The sequence below is a fragment of the Pseudorca crassidens genome, chromosome 2, assembly GCF_039906515.1.
Source record: "Pseudorca crassidens isolate mPseCra1 chromosome 2, mPseCra1.hap1, whole genome shotgun sequence".
Lineage (NCBI taxonomy): Eukaryota > Metazoa > Chordata > Mammalia > Artiodactyla > Delphinidae > Pseudorca > Pseudorca crassidens.
In genome coordinates this window covers 95,124,320-95,149,011 of record NC_090297.1, presented here as the reverse complement: position 1 = coordinate 95,149,011, position 24,692 = coordinate 95,124,320, and the positions used below count along the sequence as shown (strand labels likewise).

Below are 24,692 nucleotides of genomic sequence, written 5' to 3'. Positions count from 1 at the left end.
AATATATAACTATTATCCCCATTAAAAAAAGTTATATTTAACTTAAGAATACTACATTGTACATAGATAAAGCTGGGAACTTTTGGTTTGCTTTGTTTTGACACATGTACCCTCATTGTCTTAGTCTTTTTGGGCCATAACAAAATACCACAGTCTGGGTAGCTTATTAACAACAAAAATGTATTTTTCACAGTTCTGGAGTTCTGGAGAGTCCAAGGCCAAGGGACAACTTCCTGGTTCATGGCTGACTCCTTCAAGCTGTGTAATCACAAGATTATAGGGATGAGGAAGCTCTCTGAGGTTTCTTTTATGAGAGCACCAATCCTGTTGGTGAGGGCTCCACCCTCATGACTTAAGTACCTCCCAAAGGCCCCACCTCCTAATGCCATCATCTTTGGGGGTTAGGGTTTCAAATTCTAACTTCAGGGGTGAAAATTTTGAGGGCGGCTCTTAGGTCTATCTCAGTACCCATTAAACTATCACCACAATCAAGGTCACAACCATACATCACCCCCAAAAGTTCTCTTGTGCCCTTTTGTAATCCAATCTCTCCTTCCAACTCCATCCTCAGCAACCACTTTCTGTCAATATAGATTAGTTTGTTTCTCTTGGCTAAATACCTAGACATAGGCTAAATACCTAGACATATAATAGATATATGTTTAACTTTTTAAGAAACAGCCAAACTGTTTTCCAAGGTGATTGCACCATTTTACATTCACACCAGCTATGTATGAGAGTTCCAACTGTTCCATATCCTCATCAACACTTGGTATAATGAATTTTTTTTTTTAAATTTTAGTCATTCTTAAGGGTGTGCAGTGGTATCTCACTGTGGTTTTAATTTACATTTCCCTTATGGCTAATGATGTTGAACATCATTTCAGGTGCTTACTGGCATTAGTATATCTTCTGTTGTGAAGTAACTGCAAATCTTTTGCCCATTTCCTTATGAGTTTGTTTGTCTTATTGAGTTGGAAGGTTTTTTTACATGATCTGGATATAAGTCCTTTGATACATGTGTTGCAGGATTTTCACACAATCTGTGCCTTGCCTTTTAATTTTATTAATGGTGTCTTTCAAATAGCAGTTTTTTATTTTAATGAATTGCAAGTTATCAAATTTTTGTTTTGCTTATGATTTGTGTTTTCATTCTAAGCGCTGCCAGCCTTAACGTTACAATGATATTCTCTTATATTTTCTAAAAGTTTTATAGTTTGGGATTTGACACATTTTGAGTTAATTTTTGCCTATGATGTGAGATGGAGTTGATTTTCATTTTATTTTCCACGTGGCTATTCAGTTGATCCAGCACCATTTGTTGAAAAGACTTATTTCCCTATTGAACTGCTTTAGCACCTTTGTCAAAAATCAATTCACCCACCATGTATGGATCTACTTCTGGATTCTGCTCTGTTCCATTGATCTTTATCTTTTCACCAATCCAAACTACCTTGATTACTACAGCTCTATAGTAGAGTTTTTTAAAATTTATTTTATTTTTGGCTGCGTTGGGTCTTTGTTGCTGCACGCGGGCTTTCTCTAGTTGTGGCGAGTGGGGGCTACTCTTCGTTGTGGTATGCGGGCTTTTCATTGCAGTGGCCTCTCCTGTCGTGGAGCACAGGCTCTAGGCGCACAGGCTTTAGTAGTTGTGGCACACAGGCTCTAGAGCGCAGGCTCAGTAGTTGTGGCGCACGGGCTTAGTTGCTCCGCGGCATGTGGGATCTTCCCAAACCAGGGTTCGAACCCATGTCCCCTGCATTGGCAGGCAGATTCTTAACCCCTGTGCCACCAGAGAAGCCCCCTGTAGTAGGTTTTGAAATCAAGTAGGTTAGGTCTTCCAACTTCATTCTTTCTTTTAAAAATGCCTTTGGTTACTCTAGGCCCTTTGTGTTTCCATCAACTTCTTTCTTTCTTTCTTTCTCTCTCTCTCTCTCTTTCTTTCTAATATTTATTTATTTAGGCTGCACCAGGTCTTAGTTGTGGCCTGCAGACTTCTTAGTTGTGGCATGCATGTGGGATCTAGTTCCCCCACCAGGGATTGAACCCGGGCCCCCTGCATTGGGAGCCCAGAATCTTACCCACTGGACCACCAGAGAAGTCCCTCCATCAATTTCTTTAAAAAAAAAAAAAAAAGCCTGGCATGTAGAAAGTGCTTGATAAACATGTATCATCTATGACTAAATGAGTAAAGAATTAAAATAATTGCCATGTGTAACTAAAATAACATAAATTAGATGTTCTAATGTTTTGAACATTTTATTGTTCAAAACAAACCACAATCCTAAAATAAAAAAAGAAGCCATTGACTAAAGTACCCAAGAACTAAAAATCTGAAATAATTCATAGGTTGTAATAACAACAGTCAAAGATGTTAGACAAATCTACCCCTGTTTCCTTGGTTATGATTTCAAACTACTGAATCAGATGAGGTATGAGTTGAGATTTAAGAACTTTAGGTGTTAGCTGAACCTATTTTAATCATTTCACAATATATGTAGATGAAACCATCATGCTGTATGCCTTAAACTTACCCAGTGATATATATTAATTATTTTTCAACAAAACTGAGGGGGAAAAAGAATTATTAGGAGTTATCTAGGCAAAAAATTATATTTTAGTTAGAGCTAGCCTATGCAAAGTCTTCTGAGGCATGAAAGAAAAAAGTGTGTTTGGGGAATTGTTTGTCACCATTATAGTACTTAAATTTTTTTCCAGGGTGATATGAAAAATCAGTACAGCCATACAAATGCATACTGGCCAAATGCTAGTCCTGAATACACTGTAATTATCTGTCTATTTGTCATCTTCAGTGACCAGAGAGGGTCTAAGTCTTTCAGCTAATTATTCCCAGCAGTAGGCAATGATTGACACCTTGAGGGTAGTAAGTAAATATTTAAAAGAAAACTGACTGCTCACAACACATTTGACACCAAATGCTTGAGGTTTCCCCTGCCCCCACCAACCTATTTTCCATCTCTTTGGACATTAACTGAGTCTCCTATAATTTAATTAAATCCTGACACTAACGCCTCAGAGTTAGCACACACTGCACAGGTTAAGGGCTCAGTCCCACAAAACTGCCCAACTTCAGGCACCAGTCACAAGCAGTGGTGAAGTGGAGCAGGATGCTGCGGGGCCCTCCTGGCTACAAGTCCTCTCTGTGCCCCTGTTTCTTTTTTGTAGGAAATAGGCTTCATTCAGCCTCCTTGACCTTCCCTGAGTTCCTATCACAGCACACAGAACTCAGAGAAACACTTTACTTACTATTACAAAGGATATTATGAAGAATACTATCCTTTATTATAAAAGAATAGCCAGATGAAGGGGTACATAGGGTGAGGTCTAAAAGGACCTCAGTGCAGGAGCTTCTATCCCTGTGGAGTTTGGGGTGCACCAGCATACGGGCACATGGATGTCTTCATCAACCTGGAAGTCCTCTGAGCTCCATTACTTAGGGGTTTTGTGAGGTTCTATTACATTGGGATGCTTGATTAAATCATAGGCCAATGAGGTCGGGGTGGGGCTGAAAGTTTCAACCTTCTAATTACCTGATTTGGTTTATCTGACAACCAGTTTGAATCTGAAGCTATCTAGGGGCCCACCTAGAGTCACCTCACTAGCGTATAAATGACACTCATTACACACACACACACACAAGACGTTCATCATTCCAGAGATCTGAAGGATCTTAGAAGCTCTTGTTTTTGGAACTGAGGACTAAGACCAAAAATTATACAGAAGTTCTCCTATCACCCCTATCACTCAGGAAATTAACAAGGGTTTAAGAAGCTCTAGTGCCAAGTACTGGGGATGAAGACCAAATATATATATTTCTCAATATATACAATATTCTTGAATGAAGAAACAAATGAATTATTGGTTTTACTTGGTCAGAGAGTAAGACTGATGCAAAGTCTTCAAGGAATGTGAGGACAATCCAGGAAGTTAATTTATGTCAGAGAAGGATAGACTTGTCTCTCAAAGACACAGCAGTTTTATTCAAGGGTGGAGGAGTAACCACAATGTAAGATAACATATTCCTAAGAATGAACCTGAATTATTTAAATTATGGTTATTAAGGCATGGGATTATTTTAGAAAAGGCATGTAAATTTCAGAAAAATTTACATAAAATTATTAAAGTTACTTAAGTGTTAAATTATTAACTCCTAGTTATCTGAAAAAACCTTATCTTCATCATTTCACATAATTGAGATGTTGCTGTTAAAAAAGGAGCATAGTCAGTATAACAGTTGCTAAGGGCACAGACTCTGGAGCCAGAATACCTAGATTTAAATTCTGGCTCTATCATTTTAATTTGGGCAAGTCACCTCATTTTTCTCTGCCTTCATTTTTCTTTACCTTTTCTCATCTGTTTAGATGAGGATGTTATTATTACCTACCTCATAGATTTTTTTATGAGTAAGCAGCTTTGGGTAGGAAAAAGCTCTTTGCAGGAAAGAGCTCACTACAGGAGGCACCCTTTTGTCTTGTCACTAACCGTAAACCAGGCACCCCCGTGCTATACTCATCTCTGGCCCTAGCACACCTTTCAAATCTTTTGATCGCACAGTACTTTGCCTAACCTGTTGGTTCTTTCCGTAGATCAAAGAAGTAGAAATGAAGAATAAGCAATTAACAGATGACCAGATCTCTTCCCTACCTTCCCCTTCAGTAATCTCGAGAGCAAACTGTGTGAACAAGATAACACCTAAAGAAAGATCATGAGGAGTTTACAAGTCTGCACACAGTGGGGGATGGCAATGACTCTGACCCCCTGTCTCAATGATTAACTGAGGTTACTTCCCTGTTTTCCCTTTGAAAGCTTTCATGGCCGAGCAGAATCTCTGGAGGTGTTTATTGGGGGACGTTGAGCCCACCATCTCCCCAGATTGCTGGCATTCTGATTAAAGGCAACTTTCCTTTTTATCAACACTTGTATTGATTTTGTAAGAGTCGAGCATTGGGACCCGATTCAGTAACATGAAGATCAAATTTCTTGATATCTATGTAAGTGCTTAGAACTGTAGCGCATTCTGTGGCATTAGTGTCTGCCATTACTATTTTCTAAATAGCATATATATATATTTTTAATATTCTAAATTCACCTTGAAAATGTTATTGCAGTCTTACTTTCTTCCTAAGTCTCTAAGTTAACTTTTTACTTCCTATTAGGAATCTAAATTCTGATACAATGTTTTGCCAGAGACATTTCTGAGTGGTTGCTAACCATACAGCATGGCCACGGTTACAGATGGGAATGATCTACTCAGCAGATGGGTCATAAACTTTTTTTTTTAAATAACATTTGCTTTTAGAATGTCCAGTTGCCTTTGTTCTTGCAACACCTTTTTTAAAAAAATATTTATTAATTTATTTGGCTGTGTCAGGTCTTAGTTGTGCCATGCGGGATTTTTTTTTTTCATGCGGGATCTTTTCGTTGTGGTGCGTGGGCTCTTCATTGTGGCGCACGGGCTTCTCTAGTTGCAGCGTGCAGGTTTCTCTCTAGTTGTGGTGCGCAAGCTTCTCTCTAGTTGTGGCCCATGGGCTCAGTAGTTGCGGTGTGCAGGCTGAGTTGCCCCACAGCACGTGGGATCTTAGTTCTCCGACCAGGGATCAAACCTGTGTCCCCTGCGCTGGAAGGCGGATTCTTAACCACTGGACCAACAGGGAAGTCCTTCATAAACTTGTTGATAGCAGATTTAAGTTTTTAACAAGAAATAGGAATATTTAGGTTTTATCTCAAACCTTTGAAAATCATACAAGGGGTAATAACTGTCAGGATGAGTCCTTTCTCTATTTGGTCTTTGCACACACATTGCCCCTTCTAAGTGAAATACTCTCACTCACAGTGCTATCGATGGGGCAACCACATATGGCCATGATTTCCAATTCACCCCTTATGGCTCTAAAGGGTTTTCAGGAACTGAGGACAAGAGACCAAATATTATTGAAACTACACAACTCAGATGGGATTTGAACCCAGCCAAAATTCAGATTGGAACTCGAACCCACTGTTTTTGTTTTTTTGGTTTTTTTGGTCACGTTGTGTGGCTTGTGGGATCTTAGTTATTCTACCAGGGAGAGTCCTAACTGATCTCTGGTGGCCTTGGCCGGCAGCATCTTGAAGCAGGATTTCTGTTACCTGGCCAGAGTCAGGCTGTGGCAATGAGAGCACTGAATTCTAGCCATTAGACCACCAGGGACAGTGTCCAGTGTCAAGGAAGGCCCTGGCCCACTGGCTTTGTAGAAATGAATTCCCACAAAGAGACAGAAAGTAGTGAAACAAATAAAGTGTTTATTAGGAGGAAAAAGGGTACATGTGAATAGACACACAGGTGGGCTCGGAGATAGAGTTGCGCCCTCATGGTAGTTTAAATCACTTATATGGGGCATTTCTTCCAGGTTTCCTCTGGGCAGTCATCTTGTTTTGCCTGGCTCTGAGGCTATATTTGGTATATCTCAGGATTCTCCCACGTGTGTGGACACATCTCTTAGCCAAGATGGATTCTAGTGAAGAGGTCTATGGGTAGGTTGACAACACCTACTATGAGGTGGTGCCCCCTCACTTTTTGACCTTCAAGGAACCTTTCTGTGCATGTGTAGTTGGGAAGGTCTCCTTGACCTTGAGAATGAGAAATATGTGGTCTCTTTATCTCTTATCTGGGCAGGGCTCAGCTTCTCTATTCTGCTATTGTCTTCACATTGGAGTGTCTGTCCACAGGGACAAACTCCAGCTGCTCAGTCTGGGGCCCATCTATCTACTGCCTCATAACCACTGACCATCAGGGAATTCCCTCGAACCACTGTCTTTTAATTAAAATTAGTCACGGGGAGTCAGGACTTACTGAAGTTCAAGTTCTTTATGTCTCAGTGCAGAAGGAATTCAGTGAGAGGCAAAGTGATAGGTAAGAAGTGAATTTATTAATATAGCATGCTTGTGACGGATACAAGTGAGCAGGCAAGAGGCTCTGCCCCAGAGCTAAGTGGGAAAGCAGGTTTATTTAGGGAGATACACACTCCAATAGTCAGAGTTTGGGCCATCTCGGAAGGCGAGAGGTCCTAGGAGATACACATTCCAAGGACAAGGTTGTTAGGGGAACCACTGACCAAAACCACCCGCCCTGGCCAGGCACGACAGCAGCTACTTGCACCTCCTACAACAGGAGGTCCTGGTAAGGAATGCGGAACTAACAAGCTTCCACCAATTGGAAGAATTTGGGAAAGGTCAAAAGGAGAGAGGAGACGCCAGTCCATATGTCCTACCAACCTCCCAGAATCCTTCTCACTGGAATCCATCTTGGCCGAGCAATGCGCATGCCACCAGGAAGGACCCTGAGTCAGAATGATTGGCCAGAGACAACCTGGAAAATAACTCCATTACCATAAAACCTGAGACTGTGAGCCACGTGGCAGAACAGTTATCCTGGATTCCCTTACCCTCCTGCTCTCCGCCCGGGCGCCCCTTCCCAGTAAAGTCTCTTGCTTTTTCATCATGTGTGTCTCCTTGGATAACTAATTTCTTTTTTTTTCTTTGAATTTTATTTTTTAAAAATTTTTATACAGCAGGTTCTTATTAAGTATCTATTTTATACATATTAGTGTATATATGTCAATCCCAATCTCCCAATCCATCACACCACCACCCCCACCGCTTTCCCCCCTTGGTGTCCATACATTTGTTCTCTAATCTGTGTCTCTATTTCTGCCCTGCAAACTGGTTCATCTGTACCATTTTTTCTAGGTTCCACATACATGTGTTAATATACGATATTTGTTTTTCTCTTCCTGACTTACTTCACTCTGTATGACAGTCTTTAGATCCATCCATGTCTCTACAAATGACCCAATTTCTTTTGTTTTTATGGCTGAGTAATATTCCATTGTATATATGTACCACATCTTCTTTATCCATTCACTGTCGATGGGCATTTAGGTTGCTTCCATGACCTGGCTATTGTAAATAGTGCTGCAATGAACACTGGGGTGCATGTGTCTTTTTGAAGTATGGTTTTCTCTGGGTATATGCCCAGTAGTGGGATTGCTGGGTTATATGGTAATTCTATTTTTAGTTTATTAATGAACCTCCATACTGTTCTCCATAGTGGCTGTATCAATTTATAGCACCAACAGTGCAAGAGGGTTCCCTTTTCTCCACACCCTCTCCAGCATTTGTTGTTTGTAGATTTTCTGATTATACCCACTCTACTGGTGTGAGGTGATACCTCATTGTAGTTTTGATTTGCATTTCTCTAATAATTACTGATTTTGAGCAGCTTTTCATGTGCTTCTTGGCCATCTGTATGTCTTCTTTGGAGAAATGTCTATTTAGGTCTCTGCCCATTTTTGGATGGGTTGTTTGTTGTTTTAGTATTGAGCTGTGTGAGCTGTTTATATATTTTGGAGATGAATCCTTTGTCCTTTGATTCATTTGTAAATATTTTCTCCTATTGAGTGTTGTCTTTTCATCTTGTTTGTAGTTTCCTTTGCTTTGCAAAACCTTTTAAGTTTCATTAGGTCCCATTTGTTTATTTTTGTTTTTATTTCCATTACTCTAGGAGGTGTGTCAAAAAAGATCTTGCTGTGATTTATGTCAAAGAGTGTTCTTCCTGTTTTCCTCTAAGAGTTTTATAGTGTCCGGTCTTACATTTAGGTCTCGAATCCATTTTGAGTTTATTTTTGTGTATGGTGTTAGGGAGTGTTCTAATTTCATTCTTTTACATGTAGCTGTCCAGTTTTCCCAGCATCACTTATTGAAGAGACTGTCTTTTCTCCATTGTATATCCTTGCCTCCTTTGTCATAGATTAGTTGACCATAGGTGCGTGAGTTTATCTCTGGGCTTTCTATCCTGTTCCATTGATCTATATTTCTGTTTCTGTGCCAGTACCATATTGTCTTGATTACTGTAGCTTTGTAGTATAGTCTGAAGTCAGGGAGTCTGACTCCTCCAGCTCTGTGTTTTCCCACCAAGACTGCTTTGGCTATTCGGGGCCTTCTGTGTCTCCATACAAATTTTAAGATATTTTGTTCTAGTTCTGTAAAAAATGCCACTGGTAATTTGATAGGGATTGCACTGAACCTGTAGATTGCTTTGGGTAGTATAGTCATTTTCACAATGTTGATTCTTCCAATCCAAGAACATGGTATATCTCTCCATCTATTTGTATCATCTTTGATTTCTTTCATCGGTGTCTTATAGTTTTCTGAGTACAGGTCTTTTACCTCCTTAGGTAGGTTTATTCCTGGTATTTTATTCTTTTTGTTGCAGTGGTGAATGGGATTGTTTCCTTAATTTCTCTTTCTGATCTTTCGTTGTTAGTGTATAGGAATGCAAGAGATTTCTGTGCATTAATTTTGTATCCTGCAACTTTACCAGATTCATTGATTAGCTGTGTAGCTTTCTGGTGGCATCTTTAGGATCCTCTATGTATAGTATCATGTCATCTGCAAACAGTGATAGTTTTACTTCTTGTTTCCCAATTTGTATTCCTTTTATTTCTTTTTCTTCTGTGATTGCCATGGCTAGGACTTCCAAAACTATGTTGAATAATAGCAGTGAGAGTGGACATCCTTGTCTTGTTCCTGATCTTAGAGGAAATGCTTTCAGTTTTTCACCATTGAGGATGATGTTTGCTGTGCGCTTGTCATATATGGCCTTTATTATGTTGAGGTACGTTCCCTCTATGCCCACTTTCTGGAGATTTTTTTTTTTTTTTTTTTTTTTTTTGCGGTACGCAGGCCTCTCACTGTTGTGGCCTCTCCCGTTGCGGAGCACAGGCTCCGGACGTGCAGGCTCAGCGGCCATGGCTCACGGGCCCAGCCGCTCCGCGGCATGTGGGATCTTCCCGGACCAGAGCACGAATCCGTGTCCCTTGCATCGGCAGGTGGACTCTCAACCACTGCGCCACCAGGGAAGCCCCTCGAGAGTTTTTATCATAAATTGGTGTTGAATTTTGGCAAAAGTTTTTTCTGCATCTACTGAGATGATCATATGGTTTTTATTCTTCAATTTGTTAATATGGTGTATCACATTCATTGACTTGTGTATACTGAAGAATCCTTGCATCCCTGGGATAAATCCCACTTGATCATGGTGTATAATCCTTTTAATGTGTTGTTGGATTCTGTTTGCTACTATTTTGTTGAGGATTTTTGCATCTATATTCATCAGTGATATTGGTCTGTAATTTTCTTTTTTTGTAGTATCTTTGTTTGGTTTTGGTATCAGGGTGATGGTGGCCTCATAGAATGAGTTTGGGTGTGTTCCTTCCTCTGAAATTTTTTGGAAGAGTTTGAGAAGGATGGGTGTTATCTCTTCTCTAAATGTTTGATAGAATTCACCTGTGAAGCCATCTGGTCCTGGACTTTTGTTTGTTGGAAGATTTTTAATCACAGTTTCAACTTCATTACTTGTGATTGGTCTGTTCATATTTTCTATTTCTTCCTGGTTCAGTCTTGGAAGGTTATACCTTTTTAAGAATTTGTCCATTTCTTCCAGGTTGTTCATTTTATTGGTATAGAGTTGCTTGTAGTAGTCTCTTAAGATGCTTTGTATTTCTGTGGTGTCTGTTGTAACTTTTCCTTTTTCATTACCTATTTTATTGATTTGAGTCCTCTCCCTCTTTTTCTTGATGAGTCTGGCTAAAGGTTTATCAGTTTTGATTCTTACCTTCTCAAAGAACCAGCTTTTAGTTTTGTTGATCTTTGCTATTGTTTTCTTTGTTTCTACTTCATTTATTTCTGCTCTGATCTTTATGATTTCTTTCCTTCTACTAACTTTGGGTTTTATTTGTTCCTCTTTCTCTAGTTCCTTTAGGTGTAAGGTTAGATTGTTTATTTGAGATTTTTCTTGTTTCTTGAGATAGGCTTGTATTGCTATAAACTTCCCTCTTAGAACTACTTTTGCTGCATCCCATAGGTTTTGGATCATCGTGTTTTCATTGTAATTTGTCTGTAGGTATTTTTTGATTTCCTCTTTGATTTCTTCAGTGATCTCTTGGTTATTTAGTAACGTATTGTTTACTCTCTATGTGTTTGTGTTTTTTATGTTCTTTTCCCCTGTAATTGATTTCTAATCTCATACCGTTGTGGTCAGAAAAGGTGCTTGATATGATTTCAATTTTCTTAAATTTACTGAGGTTTGATTTGTGACCCAAGATGTGAGCTATCCTGGAGAAGATTCCATGTGCACTTGAGAAGAAAGTGTAATCTGCTGTTTTTGGATGGAATGTCCTATAAATTTCAATTAAACCTATCTGGTCTATTGTGTCATTTAAAGCTTGTGCTCCTTATTATTATTTTTTTTATGTTGGGGGTAGGAGTTTATTAATTTATTTTTACTGTGTTGGGTCTTCATTTCTGTGCAAGGGCTTTCTCTAGTTGTGGCAAGTGGGGGCCACTCTTCATTGTGGTACGTGGGACTCTATCGCGGCCTCTCTTGTTGCAGAGCACAGGCTCCAGACGCGCAGGCTCTGTAGGTGTGGCTCACGGGCCTAGTTGCTCCGTGGCATGTGGGATCCTCCCAGACCAGGGCCCAAACCTGTGTCCCCTGCATTAGCAGGCAGATTCTCAACCACTGCACCACCAGGGAAGCCCGAAAGCTTGTGTTCCTTATTAATTTTCTGTCTGGATGATCTGTCCATTGGTGTAAATGAGATGTTAAAGCCCCCCACTATTATTGTGTTACTGTAGATATCCTCTTTTATAGCTGTTAGAAGCTGCCTTATGTATTGAGGTGCTCTATGTTGGGTGCATATATATTTATAATTGTTATATCTTTTTCTTAGATTGATCCCTTGATCATTATATAGTGTCCTTCCTTGTCTCTTGTAACATTCTTTATTTTAAAGTCTATTTCATCTGATATGAGTATTACTACTCCAGCTTTCTTTTGATTTCCATTTGTATGGAATATCTTTTTCCATCCCCTCACTTTCAGTCTGTATGTGTCCCTCGGTCTGAAGTGGGTCTCTTGTAGACAGAATATATATGGGTCTGGTTTTTGTATCCATTCAGTAAGCCTGTGTCTTTGGTTGGAGCATTTAATCCATTGACATTTAAGGTAATTATCAATATGTATGTTCTTATTACCATTTTCTTAATTGTTATGGGTTTGTTTTTGTAGGTTCTTTTCTTCTCTTGTGTTTCCCACTTAGAGAAGTTCCTTTAGCATTTGTTGTAGAGCTGGTTTGGTGGTGCTGAATTCTCTTAGCTTTTGCTAGTCTGTAAAGGTTTTAATTTCTCTGTCGAATCTGAAGAGATCCTTACTAGGTAATCTTGGTTGTACGTTCTTCCTTTTCATCACTTCAAATATGTCCTGCCACTTCCTTCTGGTTTGTAGAGTTTCTGCTGAGAAATCAGCTGTTAACCTTATGGGAGTTCCCTTGTATGTTGTCATTTTCCCCTTGTTGCATCCAATAATTTGTCTTTAATTTTTGTCAATTTGATTACTATGTGTCTTGGCGTGTTTCTCCTTGGGTTTATCCTGCCTGGGACTCTCTGCACTTCCTGGACTTGGGTGGCTATTTCCTTTCCCATGTTAGGGAAGTTTTCGACTATGAGCTCTTCAAATATTTTCTTTCTCTCTCTCTTCTCCTTCTGGGACCCCTATAATGCACATGTTGTTGCATTTAATGTTGTCTCAGAAGTCTCTTAGGCTGTCTTCATTTATTTTCATTCTTTTTTCTTTATTCTGTTCTGTGAATTCCTCCATTCTGTCTTCCAGCTCACTTATCCGTTCTTCTGCCTCAGTTATTCTGCTATTGATTCCTTCTAATATATTTTTCGTTTCAGTTATTGTATTGTTCATCTCTGTTTGTTTTTTCTTTAATTCTTCTAGGTCTTTGTTAAACATTTCTTGCATCTTCTCGATCTTTGCCTCCATTCGATTTTTTTTTTTTTTTTTTGCAGTATGCAGGCCTCTCACCGCTGCGGCCTCTCCCGTTGAGGAGCAGAGGCTCCGGACGCGCAGGCCCAGCGGCCATGGCTCACGGGCCCAGCTGCTCTGCGGCATGTGGGATCCTCCCGGACCAGGGCACGAACCCGTGTCCCCTGCATTGGCAGGCAGACCCTCAACCACTGCGCCACCGGGGAAGCCCTGCCTCCATTCTTTTTCCAAGGTCCTGGATCATCTTCACTATGATTATTCTGAATTCTTTTTCTGGAAGGTTGCCTATCTCCACTTCATTTAGTTGTTTTTCTGGGGTTTTATCTTGTTCCTTCATCTGGTATAAAGTCCGCTGCCTTTTCATTTTGTCTATCTTTCTGTGAATGTGGTTTTCCTTCCCCAGGCTGCAGAATTGTAGTTCTTCTTGCTTCTGCTGTCTGCCCTCTGGTGGATGAGGCTATCCGGATAATTCATTTCTGATTGTTAGACAAGAGCCCACTCTTGGGCCCTGGAAGGGGTCCCCCTTCTTGCAACAGAATGAGGTCCATCTCAAAAGGCTTGAGACCAGCCTGAAATATGGGGGTGGTTTGCTTTTATGGGCCGGGTAATTTCATAGGCTAACAAGTGGGAGTATTATTCCAACTATTTTGGAGAAGGGGGGCGGTTCCAGGAATTGGGCCACTGACCACTTTTTGGCCTTTTATGGTCAGCCTCGGAATTGTCATGGTGCCTGTGGGTGTGTCATATAGCTAATCAATTACACTGAACAGTATAATGAAGCTCAAGGTCTACTGGAAGTCGAATCTTCTGCCATCTTGGGCCTAATCGGTTCTAAACAGTTTTTGTTGTATCCTCAAAGGATAAGTCATTCTTTTAAAGGTTGTGCCCTGCCCCTTCTCTCCTGTCTCATTATGACAAAAGATGCTCCCATTGCTCAGGAAATTCTAAGAGTTTTATGAACTGTGAGCCAAGAACCCTGGACACAGACCATATATGTAAGCACATAGGTTGGGGGGGTCCCTGGAGATAGAGAACCAGGCATGGCTTTCTTAACATAAAAGAAGTCATTCTGAGATCTAAGTCTGGCCACAATGCTTGCCCTCGAACAGTTCTCAGTAATTAATGATCTTAAGGGAAGTAAGGGAATGCAGGAACAAAGGGAAAGCAGTCAAGAAATAATAGTTCAAGGGTAAAACAGAGTCCTAGTTCCTCCTCAAGGATATACATTACAATCTGATACAGTCTTTGAGTTCTGCGGGAACTAAGGCCCCCACCCCAGGTGGAGGACGGAATGATGACGTTGGCCTTCCTGACTTTAATCAACTAAAGCTTGGACTCTGTTGACCTTTGCCCCAATTCTATTTTGAATCTCCTCTGCTCAAGCCCCTTCATGAATATACATGCGCCCTTAGCTTAAAACTTCCCCAACTTTGCTGTTTGGGGAGACATGGCTTTGGGAAAGGTCCCCGCTGTTCTTCAAGTAATAATAAGTCCCTCCTTCTCCCCATCTTTGGCTTCACTGCGTCTTTTGGCTCGACAACCACCAAAGGCAGACGCAGTTTTTGGGTAACAGCCTCGGAAATGATATCATTCCTTAGGTTCTGATCAGTCTGGGGTCTCAGCCTGCAGTTACCATCCTCCACCTGCATGGGGACCTTAGTTCCTGCAGAACACAAATATAAGTAACAAGCCTCTTAATATGGGAGGTCTGGGGAGTGGTAAAAAGATTGGTGGGTTTTGGATTATTTCTGGAACCACACCTCTGGTCCTATAAAGACCAGATTTGTAAAACAAGGAGAGTTGCTTTTATAATTATCTTTTTTTTTTTTTTTTCGGTACGCGGGCCTCTCACTGTTGTGGCCTCTCCCGTTGTGGAGCACAGGCTCCGGACGCGCAGGCTCAGCGGCCATGGCTCACGGGCCCAGCTGCTCCGCGGCATGTGGGATCCTCCCGGACCGGGGCACGAACCCGTGTCCCCTGCATCGGCAGGCGGACGCTCAACCACTGCGCCACCAGGGAAGCCCGAGAGTTGCTTTTAATTCCTCAAAGAATTGGGTGGCCACTTCAATGATATCAAAAGACTGACATACCTTTCACCTATATTGGAATGTTTGACTTTCCCTCATTTAGCTTAATATATTCCTGTTGACGTGGGATGGGCACCCCACTGTAAGATACTTCATCAATCCTGTCACCACCAAATGTTCTCACAGACCTATGAGGGGTGCAGGTGGTGTTTAGGGATTCCCACACAAATAGAATTCTGGCTGTCTGAATGATACCCAGAACAGTTCTGGGATTGGTGAGTAAATAAGAATTCTCTGCACTCATGACCTATATGTCTTTTTCCTTTTAAAGAAACACTGGCATTTTATCTCCTCATGTCCTGGAAACTGTCAGCCGACTCCCAGGGCAAGAGTGCATTCCAAAGAGACACGAAGGAAAGAAGTTGTTTTAGGCAGTATGTTAGGGGTCCCCAAGGTCCCCCTCAGGTTGGGTATCTCACTAGGAGCACTCACAGGACTCAGCATATGGTGGTACTGATGGCTCATCCTTATTCTAAAAATATTCGCCCTCAGTGCAGCAAAGCCAACCTACTAACACCAGGTTGTGGTGAAGGAAAGTACGGAGTTTATAGCACGGCCGCATGCAAGGGAGTAGGAATGTTCATCCTCACAGCATGGCATGAGACAGGAAGTAGAAGTTGCCAGTTTCTTAACACCTGGGCCTGAAACTGACACTTCAGTATTCCATTCATTGGCGAAATCACAAAACCCAGCCAGATTCAAAAAGAGAACAGACCTCACTTTTCAATAGGCACGTCAAAGAATTTTGTACACCTTAATCTGTCACAATCTTTCTCCTGGCCACAAACTGTTTACATTCCTTTTACATGCGAAATACAATCACCTTCTTTCAAAACCTTCAAACATTTCAGCCTGTTTTAAGCATCAGGCTCAAACTGGCATCCAGGCTAACTTTGGGTCATTTAGTTCATGTCAGACATCTATACCTGCTGGAATAGAAGAGCCATAAAAGGGACTTTCCTGGTGGCGCAGTGCTTAAGAATCCGCCTGCCAATGCAGGGGACGTGGGTTTGATCCCTGGTCCAGGAAGATCCCACATGCCGTGGAGCAGCTAAGCCCGTGCGCCACGGCTACAGAGCCTGCACTCTATGGCCCACGTGCCGCAACTACTGAAGTCCCCGCACCTAGAGCCTGTACCGTGCTCTGCAACAAGAGGAGCCAATGCAATGAGAAGCCTGTGTATCACAAGGAAAAGTAGCCCCTGCTCACCGAACATAGAGAAAGCCCACGCGCAGCAACGAAGACCCAAGGCAGCCAAATAAATAAATAAAAATTAAAAAAAAGAAGAGCCATAGAGAGGACCTTTAACTGTCTTTTTCACTCAAACCAGTACTTGGTGCACAATAGGCACACAATATCCACTTATTGAATAGGTAATCTTATTTCTCATTTTTCAACTGAAAAAATTGACAGAGACGGTAAGTAAATTTCCAAAGTTTAGAAAGTAATAGCCAAATTAGGATTTAAGGTCTATTTGACTTAAAACTCATTCTGAAAAGGTATAACGTGGCCTGTATCTCAGTGGCACTTAGAATCTAGTGGAGGAAGGTAAGATTAGGTATGATGAGAAAATGAGATGACAAAGGGTAAGCTACAATATTGGCTGTGGGAAGGAACAGATGCAACTGACAGCTTGAAGAGCTCAAGGTTTGGTGATTGTCCAAATGTGGGAAGGGTGGAAATGGCTAGAGCCAAGGATGATGTTCAGGCTCTGAGAGAGTGGGAGACCAAGAGAATGATGAAATAGGCAAATTTGGAGAGGGAGCTGGAGCTGGACATGAGAATTCAATTGTATAAATGAGCCAACCAGCAGGCAAAGCAAAACCTCTAAATCCAGGAATCCTATACAGATCATTTGTTAACTTAAAAATCTTTTTTCTTTAAATATTTTAAAATTGAGGTAAAATACACATGAAACTTATCATTTTTAAGTGTATAGTTCAGTGGCATTAAGTACATTAACATTGTTGTGGGACTTCCCTGGTGACTCAGTGGTTAAGAATCCGCCTGCCAATGCAGGAGACATGGGTTTGAGCCCTGGTCCGGGAAGACCCCACATGCGCGGAGTAACTAAGCCCGTGTGCCACAACTACTGAACCTGTGCTCTAGAGCCCGTGAGCCACAACTACTGAGCCCACGTGCCACAACTACTGAAGCCCACGCGCCTAGAGCCCATGCTCCACAACAAGAGAAGCCACCGCAATGAGAAGCCCGCACACCGCAACTAGAGAAAGCCCACATGCAGCAACGAAGACCCAACACAGCCAAAAATAAATAAATTAATTAAAAAAACAAAAACAAAAAACCCCACATTGTTGTCCAACCATCCCCATCATCCATCTGTAGAACTTTTCCATCATCCCAAACTGAGACTCTCTTCCCATTAAACAGCAACTCCCAATTCCCTCCTCCAGCCACTGGCAACTACCATTCTTTTAGGTAGCTAGTCAGACGTGAGCAGGTCCCCACCCTGTCCTGTACGGGGTCATCTTTCCCTCCCCGACCTGGACACTGGTGATCAGAACATGCCCGGAGATCCTCCCTTTAGTGGTCAAGGACTGCTAGGTTTCCAGGCTTATCAGGACCAAGCTAGATAAAATCTGCCAGCATAGGTTGGCGCAGGAGCACCAAGACCTAAAGTGTGACTCAAAGTAACCCGGGTTCATTATGCCTTATTTGTAATAAATTAGCATTGCGATTTTTGCCCCCCAATGGCCCCCGCCATGAGTTTCACTTGGGTGCTTAAGGGTAAGCACCTGCACACAAGGAGAAAAGTTGTATAACCTAAAGCTGTCACTCAACTTGTCAGTCAAATGACACAGGACACAGAGAGGGACTTTCCACCACTCTTAAAAACAAACCCTACCCCCATTGTGGGGCTGCTTCTGGTTTCCAGACAGTCTTCTCTCATCCTTTCCTGGGAGTGTACTTTCACTTTGCTTAATAAAACTCTTGCTGCTTGAAACTGCTTTATGTCCCTTGTCTGAATTCTTCCCCTTGAGAGGACAAGAACCGAGGAAATCGCTGTTCCACTGGTGACAATTCTACTTTCTGTCTCTATGAATTTGACTATTCTAGGTATCCTGTAAAAATGGAATCATACCAAAGGGGAAGAAAAATAATTTTTCCTTTACACTTCTGAGTTCTTGGCTGAGATTCCCTGTAATAAAAGATGGATTAACAAGAGAAAAACAGATAGTTTATTAACCTGTATACCTCCTGTACACTGGGCTATACCCAGGAAGAATGGAGTCTTAACCACTGGACCGCCAGGGAAGTCCATCAAATCAATGTCTTCTTTCTCCAGTGATAAGATTTCATGTGATTTAGTCATGCCAGGTACAGAGACAGAGACATCCTTACAAATGGAGCTTTCCTTTATAAACGTAAATTTCCATTTCAAAAGGGTAACTTCTACTATGTTTTCAGAGATTCTCTTATGATTGCTGTTTCTTTAAACAGTCAGCTTAAAAGAGTCCTTGTGCCAAAGAGGCATATTTTGGGGTGCCATATTCTTCTACCCTTCATTCCTGCCTTTGAAACTTCCCCAGAAGCTGAGTTGGTAGATTGTTCTATATCTCATTGAACTAGTCTCTTAATCCTGAGAACAGGTCAGTTGAATTAAAGAGTTGGATCTCATTTCAGGAGACAGTGATGCAGGTGGACTCCCAAAGTCAGGCCTATATGGTGCAAGCAATCATGTATTTAATAAGAGACATTACAATGGAAACAAAAGAAAAACAAGGTTAATGGTTAGAACAGACTATAAACAAAGGTTTTGAGTCCAGGGAGTAGTTAGTCGAGAAGATTTCTAGATGTTAGACTTGAAGCATCTTCAGTCAGAATGAGGAGAGGCAGGGACAATCTGACAGATTTTCCTGTTATCTCTGGTTGATGTCATAAGGTGTTCCAGTGAACTTTCTCAGTGGCTCACAGAGCAAAAAGCACAAAGTTTGTCTGGACATGAGCTGTTGAGGCGATTTCTCTGAAGTTTATATCAAGTCATCCAGCTTCAGCTTTCAGAGCTTTGAGAAAAGGGCAGTTTTTGTTCTTAGTGATTCCAAGTCAGAAGAGTGGGAGAAATGTGGAAATGTTAGCTTGGTGACTCAGATATTGGAGAAACCTAGAAGAATTCAGGATCCAGTCCAATTTGTAGGTAGATGACAAAACCTCAGAGGCAATGAACAGGACTGGAATCCAGTATCCATACAAGTGCTCTACTGAAAATTATTTTTCAGGGAAGGCTTTATAGGGAAGACGCCAAAGCAAAGCAAGGAAATTACTTGAGTGGCTATAGCTTGTTGACAAAGAAATGCAGAAGGTTGCAAATACGAAAAGAGTTTATTTGGGGTCTTAGGAATTGCAACGCAGGAGACACAGATTTGGGAGTTCCCTGCTGGCCTAGTGGTTCGGATTCCTGGCTTTCACTGCCGCAGCCTGGGTTCAATTCCTTGTCGGGGAACTGAGATCCCCTAAGCAGTGTGGCCAAAAAAAAGAGAGAAAAAAAAAAGAGAAACACAGATTCGGGTAAAACCCAGTGTTTTGGGGAAGAGAGAGTCACACACAACCACGAAGTTGTTGAAGTTGTCTGGCAAGAATTATGATTGACTGGACACAAGAAAGGAAATATTTGTCCTTAAGGGATACTCTTTCAGGAGTTATTTTAGGGTAAGGGTCCAATAAATATCTTGAGTTTCTGGAACATTGGGCAGATGTTCTGGTTGCCTGTGTTAAGACAACAAATGGTCTTAGTTCAGATTCCACCCAGGCTGAGATGTGCATTAGTCATACTTCTTCAATGGCCTCCAAGCTCCATTTCAGAGAGCTCTCTTAGCAATACCCACACCATTTTTTTTTTTGTATTTTAAATTTTTATTTATTTATTTATTTTTGGCTGTGTTGGGTCTTCGTTTCTGTCCGAGGGCTTTCTCTAGTTGCGGCGAGCGGGGCCCACTCTTCATCGCGGTGTGCGGGCCTCTCACTATCGTGGCCTCTCGTTGCGGAGCACAGGCTCCAGACGCGCAGGCTCAGTAGTTGTGGCTCACAGGCCCAGTTGCTCCGCGGCATGTGGGATCTTCCCACACCAGGGCTCAAACCCGTGTCCCCTGCATTGGCAGGCAGGTTTTCAACCACTGTGCCACCAGGGAAGCCCTACTCACACCATTTTGTTTTTTCTTTCACAAGCGTAAGCTGGTGCCTTATTTGGGAAAGTCTGCTTGCTTATGATTGGTTGTCCTTAGGTTTCCATTTCTTAACACTGAGGCATTTGCACACTTTGGTTTTGGTTTGCTTATACAGGCTTTTCAGGGCACAAGAACCACCTCGTCAAATGGCCTCCTTATTTAACTAATTTAAAAATACAAAGAAGTGGAATTAACTTACTAACGTTTGAAGGTCCTATTTACTATTCTGTAATAAGGAATATGCTCCTTCATGGAAGGCTATTGGTTAAAACTTTTGTTTCCTAGGGCCAACAGGAACCTCTCAAACATTGAAGCTTCCCATAAGTTACAAACTTTTTCCTATGAGACTAGATACCTCAACATACCAAAAATAAAAACTTTGCAATATATCTTTGTGATACCCCAAAGGGGTCAGCATTGTGCTTTGCATGTAGTAGGGATTAAGTGTTTGAAAATATATTATTTCTGAATATATGATTTATGGTATGTTAACGGCTTATTAATTCATTAGTAAAACCAGATTGATTCTTTTAAAATAGGACTAAATCCGCCCCCCCACAAAAAAAAGACAGCTTCGCTTCTCCTCTCCTCATTAAACTCTTCCCTCACGTACAACAAAGAAAGAACTTATTTATGAAGTGTTAATCTGAATCTCTGCAAGGGACAGGGGACCTGATACAGTAACTTTTCTAAGAGATCAGTTACTTGCGTGACCAGCATGCGGTAGTACGGGCTGAAAGGTCTGAAGGTTTTTCTGAGTTCAGATGTTATTGGCCCAACTTCAGGCAGACCAGGATCCGCTTTAAGGTCCTTGTGGATTGTTCTGGGAATGGGAGCGTTGGCTGATTTGGACACGAGCCGCTATGCGGCTTGCGCTCAGCCTGGCCGCTCCTCTTGCCACCTTCCATTGGCCGGGACTGTTTTCAGCTCTTTGCCGCGCACGGGGAGAGCCACGAATCCAACAGCCGTCAGAGCCGGAGGCCCTGCTCGCGACCGCGGACACCCCGAGCGAGGCACCGCCTCGATCCAACAGTCGCGGCTCCTGGGCGGCTGGGGCGGGTCGCAGCCGCTCGCGAGGAGGGATGTGGCAGGGACCGTGGTCCCCCCGCCAAGGTGAGGATGAACACGTAGAAATGGCTTTGGGGAATGCGCCAACATAGGTCGTTAAGAGACACAAAACCGACGTCTTGGAGCCGGGAGCCTAGAGGAATAGGGATGGTCCCCGGGCTGGGCTCTGGACGCCTCGGGCGGAGTAGTGTGCCCCTCGGCCGAGCCGACGGCGCAGGCGCGGAGACCGCATGTGTGGCGGCGGGCGGGTAATGTCACGTGGCGAGGCGGCGCGTGCGCAGGCGTCAGGGGCGGGGCCCGGAGTTAAATGCAGCCGACGCTCTGCGGGCCCCGGTCTTCTCTGCAGTATCTGCTGGTGGCCGCCGCGCTCTGCTTGTGCATTTGGAGGTACTTCTTACTCGAAGGTAATAGTTGCATAAATGCCTTAACGCTGGCTCGCTTGAGGAGGGTTTCGGAGTTAGATTTAGAGAACAACTCAAAAGTTAGATTGACATGCCTACTTTTTAGACTGAGTTGTAGTTGATAGAGGTGTGTAATAGAGAACTAAAACTTAAATTCAAGGCCAGTAGTGAATTGGATATATGCTGGAGCACCTTTAGTTTATCACTTGCTTAGGACGCTTTTCTCTTTAAATTTCATTTCGACCATGTGTGAAAGAGTAGTTGAAAGCAATTTGAGTGAGGTTGAGGGCTTTAATGAAATAGTCACAACTGATAAAATTGCTCAGTATCAAACTAATAGTAAAAGGAAAGAATGGGTGTTATTGCATGTGTTTGGCGTGGCGGAAAGTTACTTGCGTGCCCAGCATGCCCAGCTTCCTGAGCCTCTTTGATATTGTCTGAAACAGAACTTCCTGGATAAATTCTGTGGATTAAATGTAAAGAGAAAGAAGAAAGCTTGCTCTCTTCCTTCTCAATGATCTAGGCAGCTATACAGTCCAGGCTTCTCTTCTACAAAAACTGGTATATTGTATTTACAGCCTAGTCGTTGCTGATTCCTAGGGATTGAAGGAGACATATTTATTTTTGTCTCAACGAAACTTGAAAACAATGGCAGAAAACAACATAGAGGTAAGGCTTCCTTTCGTGGCCTGCTGTATGACTTGGAAGAGTCATCCTTGCGATGTACTGTGAGGTACAGTCCTCCCTTCGTATTCCCTGGGGTATTGGTTCTAGGACGCCCCGTGCACACCAAAACTCGCAGATGCTCAAGTCCTTTTTACAATATAAAATGGTTATATTACACATGGTTATTGAATACTTGAGATGTGGCTTGAACAGCTGAGGAATGGAACTTCACTTGACTTTAATATTAGTTTTAAAAAATTTCATTATTGGAAAACATTTAATGTTTGGAATAACTTGGGTATGTGAATCTTTTTAAATGTACCTTTTTTTTGAAATTCAAATACAGATCAAGCATTTCTGATTTTATCTTGAAATATTTCAGATATATTGGTTAATATAATTACACCTTCTTAAAAACATTAAAAGTAGGCTATGAGAAGATTGCATATTTCTATTGGACAGCAATGCCCTAGTGCCTTTTGATTTTTTTTTTTTTTTTTGCGGTACGCGGGCCTCTCACTGTTGTGGCCTCTCCTGTTGCGGAGCACAGGCTCCGGACGCGCAGGCTCAGCGGCCGTGGCTCACGAGCCTAGCCGCTCCGCGGCATGTGGGATCTTCCCGGACCGGGGCACGAACCCGTGTCCCCTGCATCGGCAGGCGGACTCTCAACCACTGCGCCACCAGGGAAGCCCCCTACTGCCTTTTGGACTGTATTCCTTTATAAGACTATTATTTAGGAACAGCAGTAACAGCAGTTATGGGTTAATCATGACATTATTTTCTACTGGGGTCATGTCAAGGAAATTTTGACATTTGTAAAAGGCTCTGAATAAGACTATTAAAAAGGAAAACTGCTTAGGACTATTGCAATAAGAGCACTGCAGTAGGGGAGAGGGGTGGGGCCCAAATCCATGCAATAGATGGGGGTGGGGGGGTGGGGGGGATTTATAGCGTATGAGCAGAGTGAGGGAATCAGTGGATGGAAAAGAGAGGAGAACCCCATCAAGGGTATGGGGTTCTTGCTAAACCTACTTGATAGGCTTCTGAAGGTGGGCCAGCTTGATCATACATCGAGGGCAGGGGATGAGGTGTTTGATCAGATACAGATTGGGCAGATATCAAGTGGGGGTGACTTAGCAGGATTCCTGCTAAAACTGGGCCAGGCCACCCAAAGATAGGATAGGGTCCAGGTAGGTGTAGTCAAAAGAGGGCCCATGATTCACTTGCTGTACAGCAGACACTAACACAACATTGTAAAACAAGTCTACTCCAATAAAAATTAATTAAAAAAAAAAAGGCGGCTCAGTCTGACTTCAGTTTGGTTAAGGAGAATCTTTGTCAGTTATAAACAGCTTCTAGCCTCCTGCCGACCTGGACCCCAGGCTTTGGCAGTTCACTCCACTAAAAGTCCCGTGTGGCTAGGAGACTTACAATTGTTTTATTAAGTGCATTCATAAGTAATTTTCTCTTCAGCCGACTCTAGGCTATAGGGAGAATTAGAGCCAGATAATCACTTAAAAGACATGAGAGGAGGCTTAAATGAAATGAAGTGTGGAGGAAGCACAGTGCCACCTGATCTTAGGACTTGAGATGATTTAAGGGCCTATGTATTCTTTGAAGTGGTTGGGGGACATAAAACGTTCTTCTTATTTAATTCCTTAAGTCATGCATGATTAGAACACTTCCCCCTCTTCCCCTTTTATTTTGTTTGTAAACTTTCAGTGCAATAGTGTGGTTGATGGTAATGTTGAAGAAGTCCCCAACAAGAAGATAATTAAGTTTAATCCTCCATTATACAAACAGCGTTACCAATTCGTTAAAAAATTAGTGGAGCAACATCAACCCAAGAAGGTAGGTATTTCTCTTTCCAAACATTTGTTTATAATGCCTTATGTAATGCTTTGTCAAATAAAAAAATCTTAGTAAGGACTTAGCAAGTAAGCAGAGACTATACAAAAAGACTTTTGCAAGGAGGGAAAGGGTTGCATAGGAAGAGCATCTGTCTTAATGAGCAAAAAGGATTTTTCTTTTATAGAAAGGAGGATGAGCGGAAGTGGGATAAAAGGGTGGTATGATTGGATAGTGGAATGTGTGAACCCTGAAACCAGCCTATTTTCTGGGAGGGATCCTTAGCTGAATACAGTCCAATGTTCAGGGGCTTGGAGGGAGGAGAATTTTGGGACAAGTAGTCAAGGTAATCACTCAAGGCAAAGAATGGGAACACTAGGCAGCATCTGTGAGTGTGGGGGAATATGGTACCTTCTGAAAGCCCTTTCTGGAAATACAAAACATAGGTGGATACCTTTAACCTGTTTACCAGGTGCACAGAGCTCCAGTAAAATTCAACATTGCCAGTTTCAGATGTGAAGAAAATCTTGACATTTTACCATTGGATGTG

General features: G+C 42.1%; 1 protein-coding gene across 8 annotated transcripts in view; it reads left to right on the top strand.

The window, feature by feature from the left end:
* The window catches only part of HENMT1 (HEN methyltransferase 1), a 35,131-nt gene that overhangs the window by 3,110 nt on the left and 7,329 nt on the right, over positions 1 to 24,692 (top strand). For 2 of the 8 annotated variants that reach the window (XM_067727099.1, XM_067727093.1), the window contains exons 1-3: positions 21,516 to 21,631; positions 22,207 to 22,297; positions 24,017 to 24,145. The exons of 1 other annotated variant lie outside the window; for it this stretch is intronic. In XM_067727099.1, coding sequence (XP_067583200.1) covers positions 22,277 to 22,297; positions 24,017 to 24,145 — 150 coding nt within the window. In that variant the 5' untranslated portion in view covers positions 21,516 to 21,631; positions 22,207 to 22,276. Of the gene's footprint in view, positions 1 to 21,195; positions 21,273 to 21,515; positions 21,632 to 22,206; positions 22,298 to 24,016; positions 24,146 to 24,692 lie in introns of those variants that run through there. 5 more of the 8 variants (XM_067727095.1, XM_067727094.1, XM_067727098.1 and 2 more) reach the window with 5 other exon arrangements.